Here is a 19,435-nt window from a genome sequence, read left to right on the forward strand (position 1 = left end):
GCAGATTATTATCTGAATGGTGTCAGATTAAGAAAAGGGTAGATGCAACGAGACCTGGGTGTGCTTGTACATCAGTCACTGAATGTAAGCATGCAGGTACAGCAGGCAGTGAAGAAAGCTAATGGTATGTTGGCCTTCATTGTGAGAGGATTTGAGTTTAGGAGCAAGGAGCCGTTGTACAGGGCCCTGGTGAGACCGCACATGGATATTGTGTACAGTTTTGGTCTCCTAATTTGAGGAAGGACATTCTTGCTATTGAGGGAGTGCAGGGTAGGTTCCCCAGGTTAATTTCCAGGATAGTGGGACTGACATATGATGAAAGAATGGAGCGGCTGGGCTTGTATTCCCTGGAATTTAGGATGAGAGGGGATCTTATAGAAACATGTAAAATTCTTAGAGGATTGGACAGGCTAGATGCAGGAAAAATGTTCCCGATGTTCCCGATGTTCCCGATGTTGGGGAAGTCCAGAACCAGGGGTCACAGTTTAAGAATAAGGCCATTTAGAACTGAGATAGGGAAAAAATTCACCCAGAGAGTTGTGAGTCTGTGGAATTCTCTGCCACAGAAGGCAGTGGAGGCCAATTCACTGAATATTTTCAAGAGAGAGTTAGATTTAGCTCTTTGGGGTAATGGAATCAAGGGATATGGGGAAAAAGCAGGAACTGGGTACTGATTTTGGATGATCAGCCATGATCATATTGAATGGCAGTGCTGGCTCGAAGGGCCGAATGGCCTACTCCTGCAGCTATTGTCTATTGTCTAGTTATCCATAAACCATGCTGAGAAAATCCTGGAGCGCATGGGCCCTGGCGAATGGTATCCACTCCCCTGTCGGAAGAGTCAGCAAGGCTTTGTATGTGGAGATCATGTCCTGCAACGTTGATTGAGTTTATTTGATAAAGTAACAAAAGTGATTGATGAGGGAAAGCGCCTAGACCTTGTTCACATGGACCAGCAAAGTCTTGGACCAGGTTCTGCATGGTAGGCTGCTCTTGGGATCCAGGGAGAAGGGAAGAATGCTGAATGGATAGGGAACTGGCCCCATGGAAGGAAGCAGAAGGTGATGGTGGTAGGTTGTTGCTTGGCCTGGAGGCCTGTGACTAGTGGCGTGCCTCACGGTTCAGTGCTGGGCCCATCGCTGTTTATGGATGAGAACATTGAAGGCATTGGTAATACATTTGCAAATGTCACTAAAGTGGGTAGATAGTGAAGATGGTTGTCAAAAGATCACTACAGGATCTTCACCAGCTGGGCAAGTAGGCTGAAGATTGGCGAATGGAGATGAACGCAGATAAGTGCAAGATGTTGCATTTTGGGGTCTAATCAGGGCAGGACCTATACAGTAAATGGCAGGGCCATGGGGAGTGTCGTAGAGCAGGTACTTGGTGAAAATAGTGTCACGGGTAGATGGGGTTGTAAAGAAGACTTTGGGCTGTCATTGGTAAGGGTATTGAGTATAGACGTTGGGAGGTAATGTTACAGTTGGCCAAGCCGTTGTTGAGGCCACATTTGGAGCATTGTGTTCTGTTTTAGTCAACCTGCTACAGGAAGGATATGATTGGGCAACACAGATGAGTTTGGCCGAAGGACATGTTTCGATGCTTTAGACTCTAACTTGGCCGTGAATGGAGGGATATGGATCACGTGCAGTCAGTGAGAACAGTTTAACCTGGCGTCATGCCCAGCATGAACATTGTGGGCCGAAGGGCCTGTTCCTGTGCTGTACTGTTCTATGTTGAAATGTAATGATGCATGGACTGTAACCAATGATCATGGGGTGAAAACATCATGTGTGTGTGTGTGTGTGTGTGTGTGTGTGTGTGTGTGTGTGTGTGTGTGTGTGTGTGTGTGTGTGTGTGTGTGTGTGTGTGTGTGTGTGTGTGTGTGTGTGTGTGGAACTGGTAAAGACTTGTTTACGGGCTAAAGAGCCACCAAACGCCTGTTTGATGAGAACTGTTTCTGCTATATTTAGAATAGATATCTGCTGTGGTGTACTTGTCAAAATAAAATCTGCTTCAGTTTTTGCAGATCAAACCTTGTTATTGTGGAAAAAAACGATATAATTTGGGTAATAATTGCATTGCATCACTTCCTGGGCTCATGTTGGTTGAGTGAATCTTATTTAAATTTACATTAAATGTGACAAAAAGTGGCAATGTCGCAGGAGAAAGATACGGTCAGATGGATGAACGGCATTCCAGTTTGACCAAGTGATGTTATCTCATGAGGGCTGTGTGATGGGACAGGAGACCCTGCTATTCTGATAGTGACTGACAAAGGTGCAAGGTCACGTGAAACGCCAACTCAACACTGCCCCCACACGGCTGTAGATGTAAAGACTGGCCAGAGGGGGTTTCAGCAACTAAGTTACAGAGAGAGGTTGAATGTTAGGTCTTTATTCTCTGGAGCGCAGAAGGTTAAGGGGGGACTTGATAGAGGTGATTAAAATGATGAGAGGGATAGACAGAGTTGACGTGGATAAGCTTTTCCCACTGAGAGTAGGGAAGATTCAAAACAAGAGGACATGACTTGAGAATTAAGGGACTGAAGTTTAGGGGTAACATGAGGGGGAACTTCTTTACTCAGAGAGTGGTGGCTGTGTGGAATGAGCTTCCAGTAGAAGTGGTGGCGGCAGGTTCGATTTTATCATTTAAAAATAAATTGGATAGGTATATGGACGGGAAAGGAATGGAGGATTATGGTCTGAGTGCAGGTAGATGGGACTAGGGGAGAATAATTGTTCGGCACGGACTAGAAGGGCTGAGATGGCCTGTTTCTGTGCTGTAATTGTTATATGTTATATGGTTATAGGGAGGAGAAGGAAGGAAGAGGCGAACAGGAACTAACTAATATCATTTCACAAGAGGACAATCTAAAGTACACGACAACCCCAGCAACATCAACATGATACCCACCAGATGAGCTTCATTGTGGAGTCAATATTGCCCAAGGAGAAGCCCTCTCAATCTTTAGTTTAGAGATACAGCGCAGAAATAGGCCCTTCGGCCCACTGAGTCCGTGCCGACCAGCGATCCCCGCACACTAACACTGTCCTACACACACGAGGGGCATGGAGCTGGAGGAGTGGTGATCACAGGGGAATCAGCTGGGAATGTTTACAGCTCTCCCGAGTCACTCTCTGTAGCCGTGCCAACCCAGAGCTGCAGGCATCCTCATTATCATCACATTAGCAGCCGAGTGCAGCCTTTACACCCACTGCCTGGGTGAACTGTGTGTCTAAAGGTGCTAGCGGGGATTACGCACCTTTCATGTTCCACAGCGGGACACGTCATAAATGTTAACGTTGGGATGGAAGTAGCCAAGGTTGTTAAAGTCGTTGCAGGTTGCAGAGGTTCATGTCTGTTTCAGATCTGCGGAGTGTGCACCATGGATAGAAACATAGACAATAGGTGCAGGAGTAGGCCATTCGGCCCTTCCAGCCAGCACCGCCATTCAGTGTGATCATGGCTGATCATCCCCAATCAGTACCCTGTTCCTGCCTTCTCCCCATATCCCTTGATTCCGTTAGCCCCAAGAACTAAATCTAACTCTCTCTTGGAAACATCCAGTGAATTGGCCTCCACTGCCTTCAGTGGCAGAGAATTCCACAGACTCACAACTCTGGTGAAAAAATTTTTCCTCATCCCAGTCCTAAATGGCCAACCCCTTATTCTTAAACTGCGACCCCTGGTTCTGGACTCCACCAACATCGGGAACATTTTTCCCGCATCTAGCCTGTCCAATCCTTGAAGAATGTTATATGTTTCTATAAGAAACCCTCTCATCCTTCTAAATTCCAGTGAATGCAAGCCCAGTCGACCCATTCTTTCATCATATGACATTCCTGCTTCCCGGGAATTAACCTGGTGAACCTGCTGCTGCACTCCCTCAATAGCAAGGATGTCCTTCCTCAAATTAGGAGACCAAATTAGACTGGCCTTTTTTTACTCCACTGACATGAGCTTTGTGGAGATCTCCAGGCTGGGTCTTGGAATCAGCCTCGTGTTCAGCTCACGTTGGGAACAAGGAATCCTGGTGTCTACAACAATAAACTCATCCGTGTAGGAAGGAACTGCAGATGCTGGCTTACACTGAAGAAAGACACAACATGCTGGAGTAACTCAGCGGGTCAGGCAGCATCTCACAAGCTGATCTGATGTGGTCTGGTCTTATCTAGACTGGCCCTTCAGGGGGGCAGGGTGGTGCGTTGTTGGTGGGGTGATGGACCGATCTAGGTGACGTTCATCACACTGAAGTCAAACCATGACCGTTGGCCGGCACGGTGGCACAGCGGTAGAGTTGCTGCCTCACAGCGCCAGAGACCCGGGTTCCATCCTGACTACGGGTACTGTCTGTACAGAGTTTGCACGCTCTCCCCGTGACCTGCGTGGGTTTTCCCCACACTGACAGACATTTATTGGTGCCACAGACCGTTCACAGAATTACTAACGATTATCTCACATCTAACCTTTATTTAATCCGTAGATATAATCTGCCAGGATGTTCAGTTCTATTAGTTTCACAAATACTCTTTTCAATGTAGTTGTATTTCTCATCTTATCTGATAACATCGCTTTCTCTCCCTAATCAAAGTAATTATTTAACATCTGCAACTTTGTTAATATTCCCGATGATTTCATCCCCTCTCCCTGAATATCTAAATTCCCAACCGTTTTGTAATTTTTTTTATTTATGCATCGATAAACATTTTTACTGTTTTGTTTTGGGTTTCCTGATGATTTAATTTAGTTTAGTTTAGAGATACAGCGCAGGAAACAGGCCCTTCGGCCCACCGAGTCCGTGCCGACCACCGATCACCCCGCACACTAACACTATCCTACACACACTAGGGGACAATTTACAATCTTTTTAACCGAAGCCAATTAACCTACTAACCTGTGCGTCTTTGGAGTGTGGGAGGAAACCGGAGCGCCCGGAGAAAACCCACGCAGGTCACGGGGAGAACGTGCAAACTCCGTACAGACAGTACCCGTAGTCGGGATGGTATCCGGGTCTCCAGCGCTGTGAGGCAGCAACTCTACCGCTGCACCACCATGCCACCATTTTAATTTAAACTTTTCTCCTGATCTCTGAGTGTTTTCCGGCTTGTTCCGTCCCTGCTCCCCTGTAGTTGTCACTTCCCGGAGGGGCTGAGTGACATTCCCGTGCAGTGTTTGTGATCACACTCTCTCTCTTCACAGGGACTATTTCATCACCTGCCCTGTTATACAGATGGCAGATCACTGGTCAGAGACCACAGGTGCCAATGTCTTTATGTACCACACACCTGCGACTCAGCACAGGTAAGGAACCTACAGCCAGACTGTAAAGAATCTTCCTGAATGTGTGTTTATTAGTTTACAAGAAGCGAACATGTGGGGACTGGTATTTATCACACAAATTCCCACTTGACACCAGCGCCTGCTTCTCACTTGAAGCACCAGCTGTGTCAAACAACTGAGAGGATTTCCTTGGGTTAGACTGGCGTTACCTGCTACGTTTACCAAGTAGGGACAGTTGGCTTCCTTCCCTGAGAACATGTGAGTGAGTTGACAAATGATGACAAAGTGCCCGTAAAGAAGAAGGCTGGATCTTTAGTATGGAAACTGGTGCATAAACATGGTCTACCCGGCTGTTATCAGGCAACTGAACCATCCTACCACAACCAGAGAGCAGTCCTGAACTACTATCTACCTCATTGGTATCCTTGATCGGACTTTGCTGGCTTTACCTTGCACTAAACGTTATTCCCTTATCATGTATCTGTACACTGTGGACGGCTCGATTGTAATTATGTATTGTCTTTCCGCTGACTGGTTAGCACGCAACAAAAGGGAAAAAAGTGATTGTAAAACTCTGACTATAAAGCAGTGAGTGTGGACCGTGTAAGAAGTGTCTGCGATTGGGCCACTGTGAGGATAATGACCTGTCAACCTTTTTACACTGGCTTGAATGAAGGAAGCGGTGGTCAGGCTGGGATGGAGGAACTCAATGGCAAAGCTTGGTGACAGCCATCAACAGACAATAGACAATAGGTGCAGGAGCAGGCCATTCGGCCCTTCGAGCCAGCACCGCCATTCAATGTGATCATGGCTGATCATCCACAATCAGTACCCCGTTCCTGCCTTCTCCCCATATCCCCTGACTCCGCTATCTTTAAGAGCCCTATCTAGCTCTCTCTTGAAAGCATCCAGAGAACCGGCCTCCACCGCCCTCTGAGGCAGAGAACTCCACAGACTCACAACTCTCTGTGAGAAAAAGTGTTTCCTCGTCTCCATTCTAAATGACTTACTCCTTATTCTTAAACTGTGGCCCCTGGTTCTGGACTCCCCCAACATCGGGAACATGTTTCCTGCCTCTAGCGTGTCCAAACCCTCAACAATCTTATATGTTTCAATAAGATCCCCTCTCATCCTAAACTCCAGAGTATACAAGCCCAGCTGCTCCATTCTCTCAGCAGATGACAGTCCCGCCATCCCAGGAATTAACCTTGTAAACCTACGCTGCACTCCCTCAATAGCAAGAATGTCCTTCCTCAAACTCAGAGACCAAAACTGCACACAATACTCCGGGTGTGGTCTCACTAGGGCCCTGTACAACTGCAGAAGGACCTCTTTGCTCCTATACTCAACTCCTTGTGTTATAAAGGCCAACATGCCATTAGCTTTCATAGACTGATGAACAAGGACCCCCAGATCCCGTTGTACTTCCCTTTTTCCCAACAGATGATGTCACTGCTCCTCCCTCAGCCAGCCTGGGCTGTGGAGGGTTGGACACAGAGACTGAATCTATTTTAGTTCCCTGTGAGCACAGTAAACAGTCATTTGGCAATCTGTGGCTGTGTCACACCCATACAATCCCTGGCCACCAGCTCAGCTATTTACATCGCACAGTCCCTGTGTATTCCACTGTAAATGGAGCAGTGTTTGTGTCATGGTGTGTGCACATCTTGCCCCAGGAGATATCTGACGGCCATATCAATGCAGATCCCAACCAGAAACGTCACCTATCCATGTTCTCCACAGATGCTGCCTGACCCACTGAGTTACTCCAGCACTCTGTGTCTTTTTTGTAAACCAGCACCTGCTGTTCCTACGCCTACATCTCAGTGAACACTGTTTGATGTTTCAATAAGATACCCTCTCATCCTTCTAAATGCCAGAGTTTTGCTGTCCCCACCGAGCCTGCAGTTACACTAGTTAATGCAGTCCAGGAAGTGTCCCTGGGTGCACCTCTTCTTTCATCAGTGATAGGAGCAGTATTAGGCCATTCAGCCCATCAAGTCTACTCCACCATTCAATCACGGCTGATCTATCTCTCCCTCCCAACACCTTTATCCTGCCTTCTCCCCTGACACCTGTACTATTCACAAATCTATCTCTGCCTTAAAAATGCCCCAAAATTCCACATATTTACCACCCTCTGACTAAAGAAATTCAATAAACAATAGGTGCAGGAGTAGGCCATTCTGTCCTTCAAGCCAGCACTGCCATTCACTGTGATTGTGGCTGATCATCCACAATTCCTCCCCATCTCCATTCTAAAGGAATGTCCTTTTATTCTGTGCTGAGGGCATGGGCGGAAATCCTGGGGGGGGGGGGGGGAGCGGGAGGACACAATCCCCCCCATGTTTTGTGACCTGGGTGCTACAGCCAATTCCCAGGCCGGCTTGTGTGCCTCGGGACTGGCTGAAGTTCCCAGGTCGGCTTGTGTGCCTCGGGACTGGCTGCAGTTCCCAGGTCGCAGGAAACAAATTGAAAATAAATCCGCCTGCGGGCCGGATGATTTTGGGTCACGGGCCGGATCCGGCCCGTGGGTCATAGGTCGTAGGTTGCAGACCCCCTGTCCTAGATGTTTGGTCTCATTGTGTCCCCCCCATGTTTTAAAAGCGATTTCCGCCCATGGCTGAGAGCACAGTCCAGGCAGATTTGGCAGAAGCTGCGGCGAGCAGAGAGCAGTCCTGAACTACTATCCACCTCATTGGTGACCCTCGGACTATCCTTGATCAGACTTCACTGGCTTTACCTTGCACTAAACGTTATTCCCTTATCATGTATCTGTACACTGTGAATGGATCGATTGTAATCATGTATTGTCTTCCCGCTGACTGGTTAGCACGCAACAAAAGCTTTTCACTGTACCTCGGTACACGTGACAATAAACTAGACTGAAACTGAACTGAGAAGGTCTGTAACAATGACCAGCAGATTCAGATTCAGATTCAGATTCAATCTTTATTGTCATTGTGCAGTGTACAGTATAGAGACAGAGAAATGCAGTTAGCATCTCCCTAGAAGAGCGAACATAGAATAATGGAACAGCAAAATATATATATGTACATACAATAGCAGTGGTGCAATTTTTCTGGGGAAAGGAGTGTCCGGCGGGGGGTGGGGGGGGGGGGGGGTGATTGGCAGTCACCGAGGTGCAGAGTTAAGTTGTGTAACAGCCGCAGGGAAGAAGCTGTTCCTGGACCTGCTGGTCCGGCAACGGAGAGACCTGTAGCGCCTCCCGGATGGTGGGAGGGTAAACAGCCTGTGGTTGGGGTGAGAGCAGTCCTTGGCGATGCTGAGCGCCCTCCGCAGACAACGCTTGCTTTGGACAGACTCAATGGAGGGGAGCGAGGAACCGGTGATGTGTTGGGCAATTTTCACCACCCTCTGCAGTGCTTTCCGGTCGGAGACAGAGCAGTTGCCATACCATACTGTGATACAGTTGGTAAGGATGCTCTCGATGGTGCAGCGGTAGAAGTTCATCAGGATCTGAGGAGACAGATGGACCTTCTTCAGTCTCCTCAGGAAGAAGAGACGCTGGTGAGCCTTCTTGACCAGAGTTGAGGTATTGTGGGTCCAGGAGAGGTCATCGGAGATGTTGACCCCCAGGAACCTGAAGCTGGAAACACGTTCCACCTCCGTCCCGTTGATGTGGATGGGGGTGTGCGTGCCGCCCCTAGACTTCCTGAAGTCTACAATGAGTTCCTTGGTCTTCTTGGAGTTAAGGGCCAGGTTGTTGTCAGCGCACCATGCTGCCAAGTGCTGGACCTCCTCCCTATAGGCCAACTCATCGTTGTTGCTGATGAGGCCAATCACCGTTGTATCATCTGCATACTTGATGATGGTGTTAGTACCATGTACAGGTGTGCAGTCATAGGTGAAGAGGGAGTAGAGGAGGGGGCTCAGCACACAGCCCTGTGGAACGCCGGTGTTCAGGGTGAGGGTTGAAGAGGTGTGCTTGTCTAACCTAACAGACTGGGGTCTGTTGGTTAGAAAGTCCAGTATCCAGTTGCAGAGGGAGGGGTCGATGCCCAGGTTACCGAGTTTGGTTATCAGTTTTGAGGGGATAACTATAGTTCCAACAACTATAGTTCCCGGCAAGACGCCAGGAATGAGTGGGTTAACATATGATGAGCGTTTGACAGCACTGGGCCTGTACTCGCTGGAGAATGAGGGGGGGGACCTCATTGAAACTTACAGAATAGTGTAAGGCTTGGATAGTGGATGTGGAGAGGATGTTTCCACTAGTGGGAGAGTCTAGCACCAGAGGGCACAGCCTCAGAATTAAATGATGTTCCTTTCAGAAGGAGATGAAGAGAATTGTCTTCAGTCAGAGGGTGGTGAATCTGTGGAATTCTTTTCCACGGCTGTGGAGGCCAAATCAGTGGATATATTTAAGGCAGAGATAGATAGATTCTTGATCAGTACAGGTATCAGGGGTTATGGTGAGAAGGCAGGAGAATGGGGTTATGAGGGAGAGATAGATCAGCAATGATTGAATGGCGGAGTAGACTTGATGGGCCGAATGGCCTAATTCTGCTCCTATCACGTGACCTTATGACCTCATGAAGCTGTGGGGTTCATTAACGTTTGCAGAATGAGTTTGACAGACTTTCGTTAAGTATCTTTTTCTAATAAACGAATGTGATGCAGAATGTCTGGAACTCGACACAAGGAGTAAATGGATGGGTTTAGATGAAGCAACACATGAGAAACCTCAAGTAGCTACACCCACCAATTGTATAATGACCAGGGATGGTTGTTGTGTGGTGTTTGTGGACAGATGAACACTTGCCCATTACTACCAGGTTCTGCTCTTAGCTCTGCCCCATACATAGCTTGCAACTTTCATGGATGTCCTACCTTCCACACTGACTACAGCTGGCATCGTTCATCACAGCTGCATCTTACTTTAGCAAAGAAACCTTGTTTCACACAACAGTGAATATCAGTGACTATCTGGCCTCTCGAAGGCGGCAAGTAAAATAGGCCAACCTTCTATAAATATCATTTGAGGTCTGATTTCAACTCTATCCACTATTCCCAATGAAGGATGGTGGCACGATGTCTAAATATATCAGAGTAGGAACCATAAATAAAGTTAAATAGTGTTTTCCTTCTGAGGTTGGATGGATGTGGTTGTGAATGAGGCCTCTGTGGAATGATGGCCTGGTGCTAAAGTAACTCAATGTTCAGATCATGGATAAATCCCTGAACTAAATCAACTCTCCACCCCAACAGTGCAACTCATAACCCTACAGGTTCAGCATGTTCCCACTTTGGTTACACCAAGCTAACAGTGGGATTGTATACACTTTTATATTAATATCCCTCACATCGGACAGAGAGGAAGAGTGTCTGTGCTTTAGTCAGTGGCAGGGAGAGGAGGATTACAGTGAAACATCGGAGTGAGGTCCCAGAACGCGAGGAACTGCACGTGATGGTTTACAAAAAAAGACACAGAGTGCTGGAGTAACTCAGCGGGTCAGGACCCATCTTTAGACCAATCTATCTTCTTCAGGGCTTCTTCTTCAGTCTATCATCCATTCACTCCTCACGCAACAATCTGAAGAAGATTCAGGCCAGAAATTACCATTTTCATCCCCGAGATTCCCAGCGGCTGGGAAACGTACATCACTCCACGACAGAAAATACTTCAACTGCATGGTGCAATAAAAGTTGTGCACTGAATATTCCGGCATTCTGAGGGCCACTGAAGGATGCAAAGTGTTGCTGGAATGTGTGGCAGAGGCCCAGAAACTGGAAGCCTCTCATGTGAAACATTCACTCTCAGAATGACTTCACTCTTCCTGGGGATTCATTCCGGGAATTCTAACTCTGGGAATATCACATTAAAATTGATTAATGGCATGGGCAAGATAAAAGATTCAAATCAGTACATCAGACATAAACCAGTTGACAAAGTGGGTTGCTTCAATAGTCAGGATTGTGGATGTGTAGGAAACAACTGCTGATGCTGGTTTAAATCAAAAATTGACACAAAATGCTGGAGTAACTCAGCGGGACAGGCAGCATCTCTGGTGAGAAGGGAAGCCTGAGGAAAGGTTTCGACCCAAAACATCACCCATTCCTTCTCTCCAGAGATGCTGCCTGACCCACTGAGTTACTCCAGCACTCTGTGAAACGTCACCTATCCATGTTCTCCACAGATGCTGCCTGACCCGCTGAGTTACTCCAGCACTCTGTGAAACGTCACCTATCCATGTTCTCCACAGATGCTGCCTGACCCGCTGAGTTACTCCAGCACTCTGTGTAACGTCACCTATCCATGTTCTCCACAGATGCTGCCTGACCCGCTGAGTTACTCCAGCACTCTGTGTAAGGTTGCCCCATTCACTGGGAGTGCAGCATTACAGATTACACAGATTAACACACGAGGACAACAGCCACAGGGAATACTGGCCATTCCTTTGGCCACGGTCTTCAATGTCATTACATAGCATATAGAGCAGTACAGCACATGAACAGGCCCTTCAGCCCACAATATCCGTGCTGAACATGATGCCAAGACCTACACGTGATCCATATTCGCTGCATATCCATGTGCCTGTCTAAAGGTTAAAGACTCTTAGATGTAACACCACTAGCATATCTGCCTCCACCACCACCCCTGGCAGTGTGTTCCAGGCACCCACCACCCTCTGTGTAAAACACCTGCCACACACATCTCCTTTACACTTTGCCCCTCTCACCTCAGGTGTATGGGGGAGGGTGACGTGTGTTTGGAGTGATTCCAACTAGGACAAATGAAGATGGAAGTGGGAGTATGTAGTGAAGATCCCCTAGATCCACATGTTTGGAGATCATGATGTTGGGCGGAGCTACAGCTGATCAATAGGATCTGCCATAGGTGTCCTTGTTCTCCAGATGTTCCAGGGATGAGTGTGGGGACATGGAGATGACATCTGCCCAGGAGGTTTAGGAATGATAGGTAACTGTAGTCTGGGAGGCTGGAGTTCGTGTACACCATCACCATATTTCACCAGCATCTGCAGTTCCTTCTACCCCCTATCAGTCTGAAGAAGAGTTTCGGCCCGAAACGTTGCCTATTTCCTTCGCTCCATAGATGCTGCTGCACCCGCTGAGTTTCTCCAGCATTTTTGTGTACCTTCGATTTTCCAGCATCTGCAGTTCCTTCTTAAACACCATATTTCAGTGGGTTAGGATTGACAAAAAACGCAATAATTGGAGTATATTTTCCATGAGCTGGAAAGTTCCAGAAATGTTGATTTGATGATCAGCCCTGGTTTGAACATGGGGGACACTTCATCATCCTGTCGTTTATTTGGATCTGTTCCAAAATGTGTTTATCTTTCACTTCACATGGAGGTGCACCTGCAGCTATTGCAGTCCCATCTACAACGTCTTCCTTGGGGCCTGCTCTCCGAGTCGTGCTTCTGTCCTGCCTTTAGCCACCTCTGATTCTGTGCCCTCTCTCTGCGGACTATGTCCACGCCGCTCGTTTGGCCGTTGCATTCAAACAGGAGCGGTTCGGAGATGGAGTGTGAGAACTCGACACAGGACCATTGTTTCAAATCTCTCGGTGACTTGCTGTTGACGACTAAGATGAACACAAACAATGTGGTGACCTGACGGTGTACGAGTCTGTGCTTCAGCAAGGTTCCAGAGATGAATCATATTTAGCATGAAGTTGCAACTCAGTGTAATGAAGCCAGTCAGCAGGAACGATGTCGTGATCCTTGTTTCAAGAGGCGCATGGAATTGATCAGCTACTGAGTGGCTTCAGTGGCTCTGGAAAGAAACCGGCCTGGAAGAGCAATTTGTTTTTGAAACTGCAGGCATGTCCATAAACCATTATTCATGTGGAACAAAGTTCCCTTCAACCAGCAAGATTCCAAGACACGTGTCCGTGTGGTGGTGTGTGTGTGTGTGTGGGTGTGTGTGTGTGTGTGTGGGTGTGGGTATGTGTGTGGGGGGGTGGTGTGTGTGTGTGGGGGGGGAGGGGGGTAGTGTGTGTGTGTGTGTGTGTGTGTGTGTGGGTGTGTGTGGGTGTGTGGGTGTGTGTGTGTGTGTGTGTGTGTGTGTGTGTGTGTGTGTGTGTGTGTGTGTGTGGGATGGGGAGGGGCGCGGTGCAGTTGGGAGGGGTTAGGGTGGGATAGGGGGATGGGGTTGTGTGGGATGGGGGAGGGGGTGCAAGCTGTTTAACACAACACATATGTTGAGTTTCCTCGTAGATTCAGTGTAATTCTTTTCCAAAAAGCTCTCAATCTCCGGAAGTTTCCATTATCTGTTTTAAGAAACTAATCTTGGAGATTCATGTTTCCTGCCAAGTTTGAAAGTAATCGTCGCAAAGACCATTATCATTGCCGATCCCGCTGGCAATCGGTTTAGAGAGATGTGGGCCAGTCCAGGGGAACATGGATAGGTGACTATTCGGGTCAGGACCCTTCTGCAGTCTGAAGCATGTTCTCCACAGATGCTGCCTGACCCGCTGAGTTACTCCAGCACTCTGTGAAACGTCACCTATCCATGTTCTCCACAGATGCTGCCTGACCCGCTGAGTTACTCCAGCACTCTGTGAAACGTCACCTATCCATGTTCTCCACAGATGCTGCCTGACCCGCTGAGTTACTCCAGCACTCTGTGTCTTCTTGTATTCACTAGTAAACCAGTGATGGAATCATCAATGTCCCCTCTGCAGAAACCTGGCCTATGTGATGATCAGGACCTTCTGTGTCTTCTTGTGGTCTATTAATACTCTTCCTTAGGTCATATGTGATAGGAGAAGAATTAGACCATTCGGCCCATCAAGTCTACTCCGCCATTCAATCATGGCTGATCTATCTCTCCCTCCTAACCCCATTCTTCTGCCTTCTCCCCATAACCCCTGACACCCGCACTAATCAAGAATCTATCTATCTCTGCCTTAAAAATATCCACTGACTTGGCCTCCACAGCTTTCTGTGGCAAAGAATTCCACAAATTCATCACCCTCTGACTAGAAAAATTCCTACAAGAAAGTCCTTTAATTCTGAGGCTATGACATCTAGTCCTAGACTCTCCCACTAGTGGAAACATCCTCTCCACATCCACTCTATCCAAGCCTTTCACGATTCTGTATGTTTCAATGAGGTCCCCCCTCATTCTTCTAAACTCCAGCGAGTACAGGCCCAGTGCCGACAAACACTCATCATATGTTAACCCACTAATTCCTGGGATCATTCTTGTAAACCTCCTCTGGACCCTCTCCAGAGCCAGCACATCCTTCCTCAGATACGGGGCCCATAATTGCTCACAATATTCCAAATGCGGCCTGACCAGCGCCTTATAGAGCCCCAGCATTACATCCCTGTATTTGTATACAAGCCCTCTTGAAATAAATGCTAGCATTGAGTTTGCTTTCTTTATTGCCGATTCAACTTGCAGATTAACATTTTGGGAATCCTGCACCAGCTCCCAAGTCCCTTTGCATCTCCGATTTCTGGATTCTCCCCCCATTTAGAAAGTAGTCTACGCCTTTATTCCTACGACCAACATGCATGGCTCCACACTTTGCGACACTATATTCCATCTGCCACTTCTCTGCCCACTCTCCCAACCTGTCCAAGTCCTTCTGCAGAGTCCCTGCTTTCTCTACACTACCTGCCCTTCCACCTATTTTTGTATCATCCGTAAAGATGAATATTTAAACGGCCTGGTTGATTGACAGAGCACACTCCACAGAGACAGCAATATCTTCTCCTCCTGTTTCAGTTCGAGTCTTTCGTCGGAGCTCCAGTTCATCTTTGGGTTTCCGCTCCATCCCGATTCACACCGGGTGTTCACGGACCAGGAACAACACCTGTCGCTCGCCCTCATGCAGTACGTCACCAACTTTGTCAAATCAGGGTGAGTAGAATCTCCATCCATCACACACCCAACGCTGGGATAGACGGCAGATGACAGATTTACAAGAGAGAGTTAGACTTAGCTCTTTGGGCTGGGGGGGGAGAATGCAACCTTCACATGGTCCGCCCTGTTTCGACGAATGCAATCAACCCGGCGTGCACAATCAAATAAGATCAAATAGAACAAGTTGTCCTACAACTTTAGGCTGTGCACGCCATACACAAGAAGAAGAATCTCTTTGGGCTAAAGGTATCAAGGGATATGGGGAGAAGGAAGGAACGGGGCACTGATTGGGGATGATCAGCTGTGATCATATTGAATGGCGGTGCTGGCTCGAAGGGCTGAATGACCTACTCATGCCTCTATTGTCTATGTTTCTCTATGTTTCTATGCCACAGGGGTGTGGAGGACAACTGGTGGGGAGGTTTAGAGAGAGCCAAAGTGTAAAGGAAGTACAGCAAGAGAGAGAGGAGAGAAGTAACGATAGTCTATAAAAGGACATCAGCATTCATTTCAACACTGAGACTATTCTCTACAATACTGCCAACCAACAAATCAAGTCTTCATGGATGATCACTTTGCATTCACGGAGAACAGACCAATATGGAATCGCTACAAACCCATTCTTCACTTTTTATTGATCGAATCCTGCAGTGAATTATCTAAGGAAACTATTATGTAAAATTTGCAAAATAAATAGACAACAGACAATAGACAATAGGTGCAGGAGTAGGCCATTTGGCCCTTCGAGCCAGCACTGCAATTCAATGTGATCATGGCTGATCATCCACAATCAGTACCCCGTTCCTGCCTTCTCCCCATATGCCTTTACTCCGCTATTTCTAAGAGCCCTATCTAGCTCTCTCTTGAAAGCATCCAGAGAACCGGGCTCCACCGCCCTCTGAGGCAGAGAATTCCACAGACTCACAACTCTCTGTGAGAAAAAGTGTTTCCTCGTCTCCGTTCTAAATGGCTTACCCCTTATTCTCAAACTGTGGCCCCTGGTTCTGGACTCCCCCAACATCGGGAACATGTTTCCTGCCTCTAGCATGTCCAAACCTTTAATAATCTTATATGTTTCAATGAGATTCCCTCTCATCCTTCTAAACTCCAGAATGTACAAGCCCAGCCGCTCCATTCTCTCAGCATATGACAGTCCCGCCATCCCGGGAATTAACCTTGTAAACCTACGCTGCACTCCGTCAATAGCAAGAATGTCCTTCCTCAAATTAGGGGACCAAAACTGCACACAATGCTCCAGGTGTAGTCTCACTAGGGCTCTGTACAACTGCAGAAGGACCTCTTTGGTCCTATACTCGACTCCTCTTGTTGTAAATACCAACATGCCATTTGCTTTCTTCACTGCCTGCTGTACCTGCATGCTTACTTTCATAGACTGATGAACAAGGACCCCCAGATCCCGTTGTACTTCCCCTTTTCCCAACGTGACGCCATTTAGATAATAATCTGCCTTCCTGTTTTTGCTACCAAAGTGGATAACCTCACATTTATCCACATTAAACTTCATCTGCCAAGCATCTGCCCACTCACCCAACCTGTCCAAGTCACCCTGCATTCTCATAGCATCCTCCTCACAATTCACACTGCCACCCAGCTTTGTGTCATCTGCAAATTTGCTCATGTTACTTTGATACGATAGAACTTTATTTATCTCAGGAGGGAAATTGGTCTGCCAATTGAGGAGAAGGCAGGAGAATGGGTTAGGAGAGATAGATCATCCATGACGGAGTAGACTCATACCTTTAAGTCATAGGGGTAGAATCAGACCATTCGGCCCATCAAGTCTACTCCGCCATTCAATCATGGCTGATCTCTCTCTGCCTCCTAACCCCATTCTCCTGCCTTCTCCCCATAACCTCTGACACCCGTACTGATCAAGAATCTATCTATCTCTGCCTTAAAAATATCCACTGACTTGGCCTCCACAGCCGTCTGTGGCAAAGAATTCCACAGATTCACCACCCTCTGACTAAAGAAATTCCTCCTCTTCTCCTTCCTAAAGGTATGCCCTTTAATTCTGAGGCTGTGACCTCTAGTCCTAGACTCTCCCACTAGTGGAAGCATCCTCTCCACATCCACTCTATCCAAGCCTTTCACTATTCTGTACGTTTCAATGAGGTCCCCCCTCATTATTCTAAACTCCAGTGAGTACAGGCCCAGTGCCGACAAACGCTCATCATATATTACTGGATGGGTCGAGTGGCCTGATTCTGCTCCTGTGACTCGTGGACATTCTATATGTGGGCAGGCATCCCTGATAGTTTGTGTTCATCATATTAACCCTGTGCTTTATTCTTGTCTAATTCTGTATTGTTAGCAACCCCAACCTGGCCTTCACCTTCTCCAGGAGAGCTGTGGACGAGACTCTGCCTCTGTGGCCCAGCTATTTACACAATGTGGATGGTGGAAACTACAAACAATTTGAAATGTCCCTGCAGAATAAGAATGGGTTGAAGAGCCAGGAGTGTCTGTTCTGGAGCGAGCTGGTGCCGAAGCTCCGGGCTGCTGCAGGTAAAGCTTGCAATATCTCCATGTCCAACCGATCGCCAGCCTTTGTCTTCCATCATCTCTGCAATCTCCTTCCGATCTCCCAGTCATTCCCCGCTGCTCCCAACACTGTACCATGCAACATCTCCCAATGGATACATCTCCTGTTGGTGCAGGGAGGAGCTGTAGATGCTGCTTTACACCGGAGATAGATACAAAATGCTGGAGGAACTCAGCGGGTGAGGCATGCAAGGATTGCATGAGGCTGCCTCACCCGCTGAGTTTATCCAGCATTATTGTCTACCTTCTGTGAACACGTGATTTCATGCCTGCCATCCGGGGCGGGTTGGGGGTGGGATCCATGTGTACACGTGATAGATGTGGCCCGCCATCCACTCAGACGTACGCCCCGGCCCCTATGCAGAACAAGGTTGCCCACCCCTGTCGTACAGCTATGCATCAGTGGTCATACATGCATCGGTGGTCATACATGTATCAGTGGTCATACATGCATCAGTGGTCACGCATGCATCAGTGGTCATACATGCATCAATGGTCATACATGTATCAGTGGTCATACATGTATCAGTGGTCATACATGCATCAGTGGTCATACATGTATCAGTGGTCATACATGTATCAGTGGTCATACATGCATCAGTGGTCATACAACCATGCATCAGCATCAGTGGTCATACATGCATCAGTGGTCATACATGCATCAGTGGTCATACATGCATCAGTGGCCATACAACCATGCATCAATGGTCATACATGTATCAGTGGGCATACATGTATCAGTGGGCATACATATATCAGTGGGCATACATGTATCAGTGGGCATACATGTATCAGTGGTCATACATGAATCAGTGGGCATACATGTATCAGTGGGCATACATGTATCAGTGGTCATACATGAATCAGTGGGCATACATGAATCAGTGGGCATACATGTATCAGTGGTCATACATGTATCAGTGGGCATACATGTATCAGTGGGCATACATGTATCAGTGGTCATACATGAATCAGTGGGCACACAACCATGCATCTTTGTTGTTATCACACCAAGTATCTATTTCCACTGTGAACGGTTTATGTGAGAGTAACGGAGGCTTGAGCCAGAATGTGTCGGAGAAAGTTAACGTTAAAATGCTGAATACGATCAATGATCCTGGAGCCGGGTGCACGAAACCACTTGAAATGTTTCTGTCTGCGAGTTCCATCACTTCCAGTGAAAGTCGCCGACCTCCTGCGATGTGATCACTGTGCCACTGAGCCCAGCCACCTGCACTCTGCCTCCTGACACTAACGCACTGTTTGTATTTCAGGCAACGTCATGGACAACAAGACAAGTGATGTCCAAGATGAGCCTGTGCTCACAACGCCAACCACAATCTAAAGATGCTTATAACTAACGGAGGATTCAGACTGATTCTGATTGACCTGAAGAATGTAAATACACAGGAGAGAGTAGAATATAGTGAAATAAAGCTATCATGAAACATTTGTGACTCCTGTCTGCTCCTTTACCTCAGCACCAGCATTGGGAAGATGCAGCCCGACAGTGCAGCATTCAACATTGAATTCTCCAGATATAGGTTAACGTACAAAACAATAGATGAACAGGGGGTGAGGGGTGTTGACAGGCAGATGGTGCTTTATCTGTCGTATATACAACTGCCCAGTGAAATTCTCTCACCTATGCATGTTCTCCAGAGACGGTGGCATGGTGGCGCAGTGCTAGAGTTGCTGCCTCACAGCGCCACACACACAACTT

General features: G+C 47.5%; 1 protein-coding gene across 1 annotated transcript in view; it reads left to right on the forward strand.

Moving 5' to 3' along the window:
- Positions 1-19,162, forward strand: part of tg (thyroglobulin) — a 161,389-nt gene extending 142,227 nt beyond the window's left edge. Inside the window, exons 44-47 of the mRNA XM_033020435.1 lie at positions 5,203-5,304; positions 15,010-15,144; positions 17,483-17,676; positions 18,987-19,162. Of these exons, the coding sequence (XP_032876326.1) occupies positions 5,203-5,304; positions 15,010-15,144; positions 17,483-17,676; positions 18,987-19,057 (502 nt within the window). The 3' untranslated portion in view covers positions 19,058-19,162. The remainder of the gene's footprint in view (positions 1-5,202; positions 5,305-15,009; positions 15,145-17,482; positions 17,677-18,986) is intronic.
- Positions 19,163-19,435: the final 273 nt, after the last annotated feature.

This window comes from Amblyraja radiata, chromosome 4 (assembly GCF_010909765.2).
Source record: "Amblyraja radiata isolate CabotCenter1 chromosome 4, sAmbRad1.1.pri, whole genome shotgun sequence".
NCBI classification, from domain to species: Eukaryota; Metazoa; Chordata; class Chondrichthyes; order Rajiformes; family Rajidae; genus Amblyraja; species Amblyraja radiata.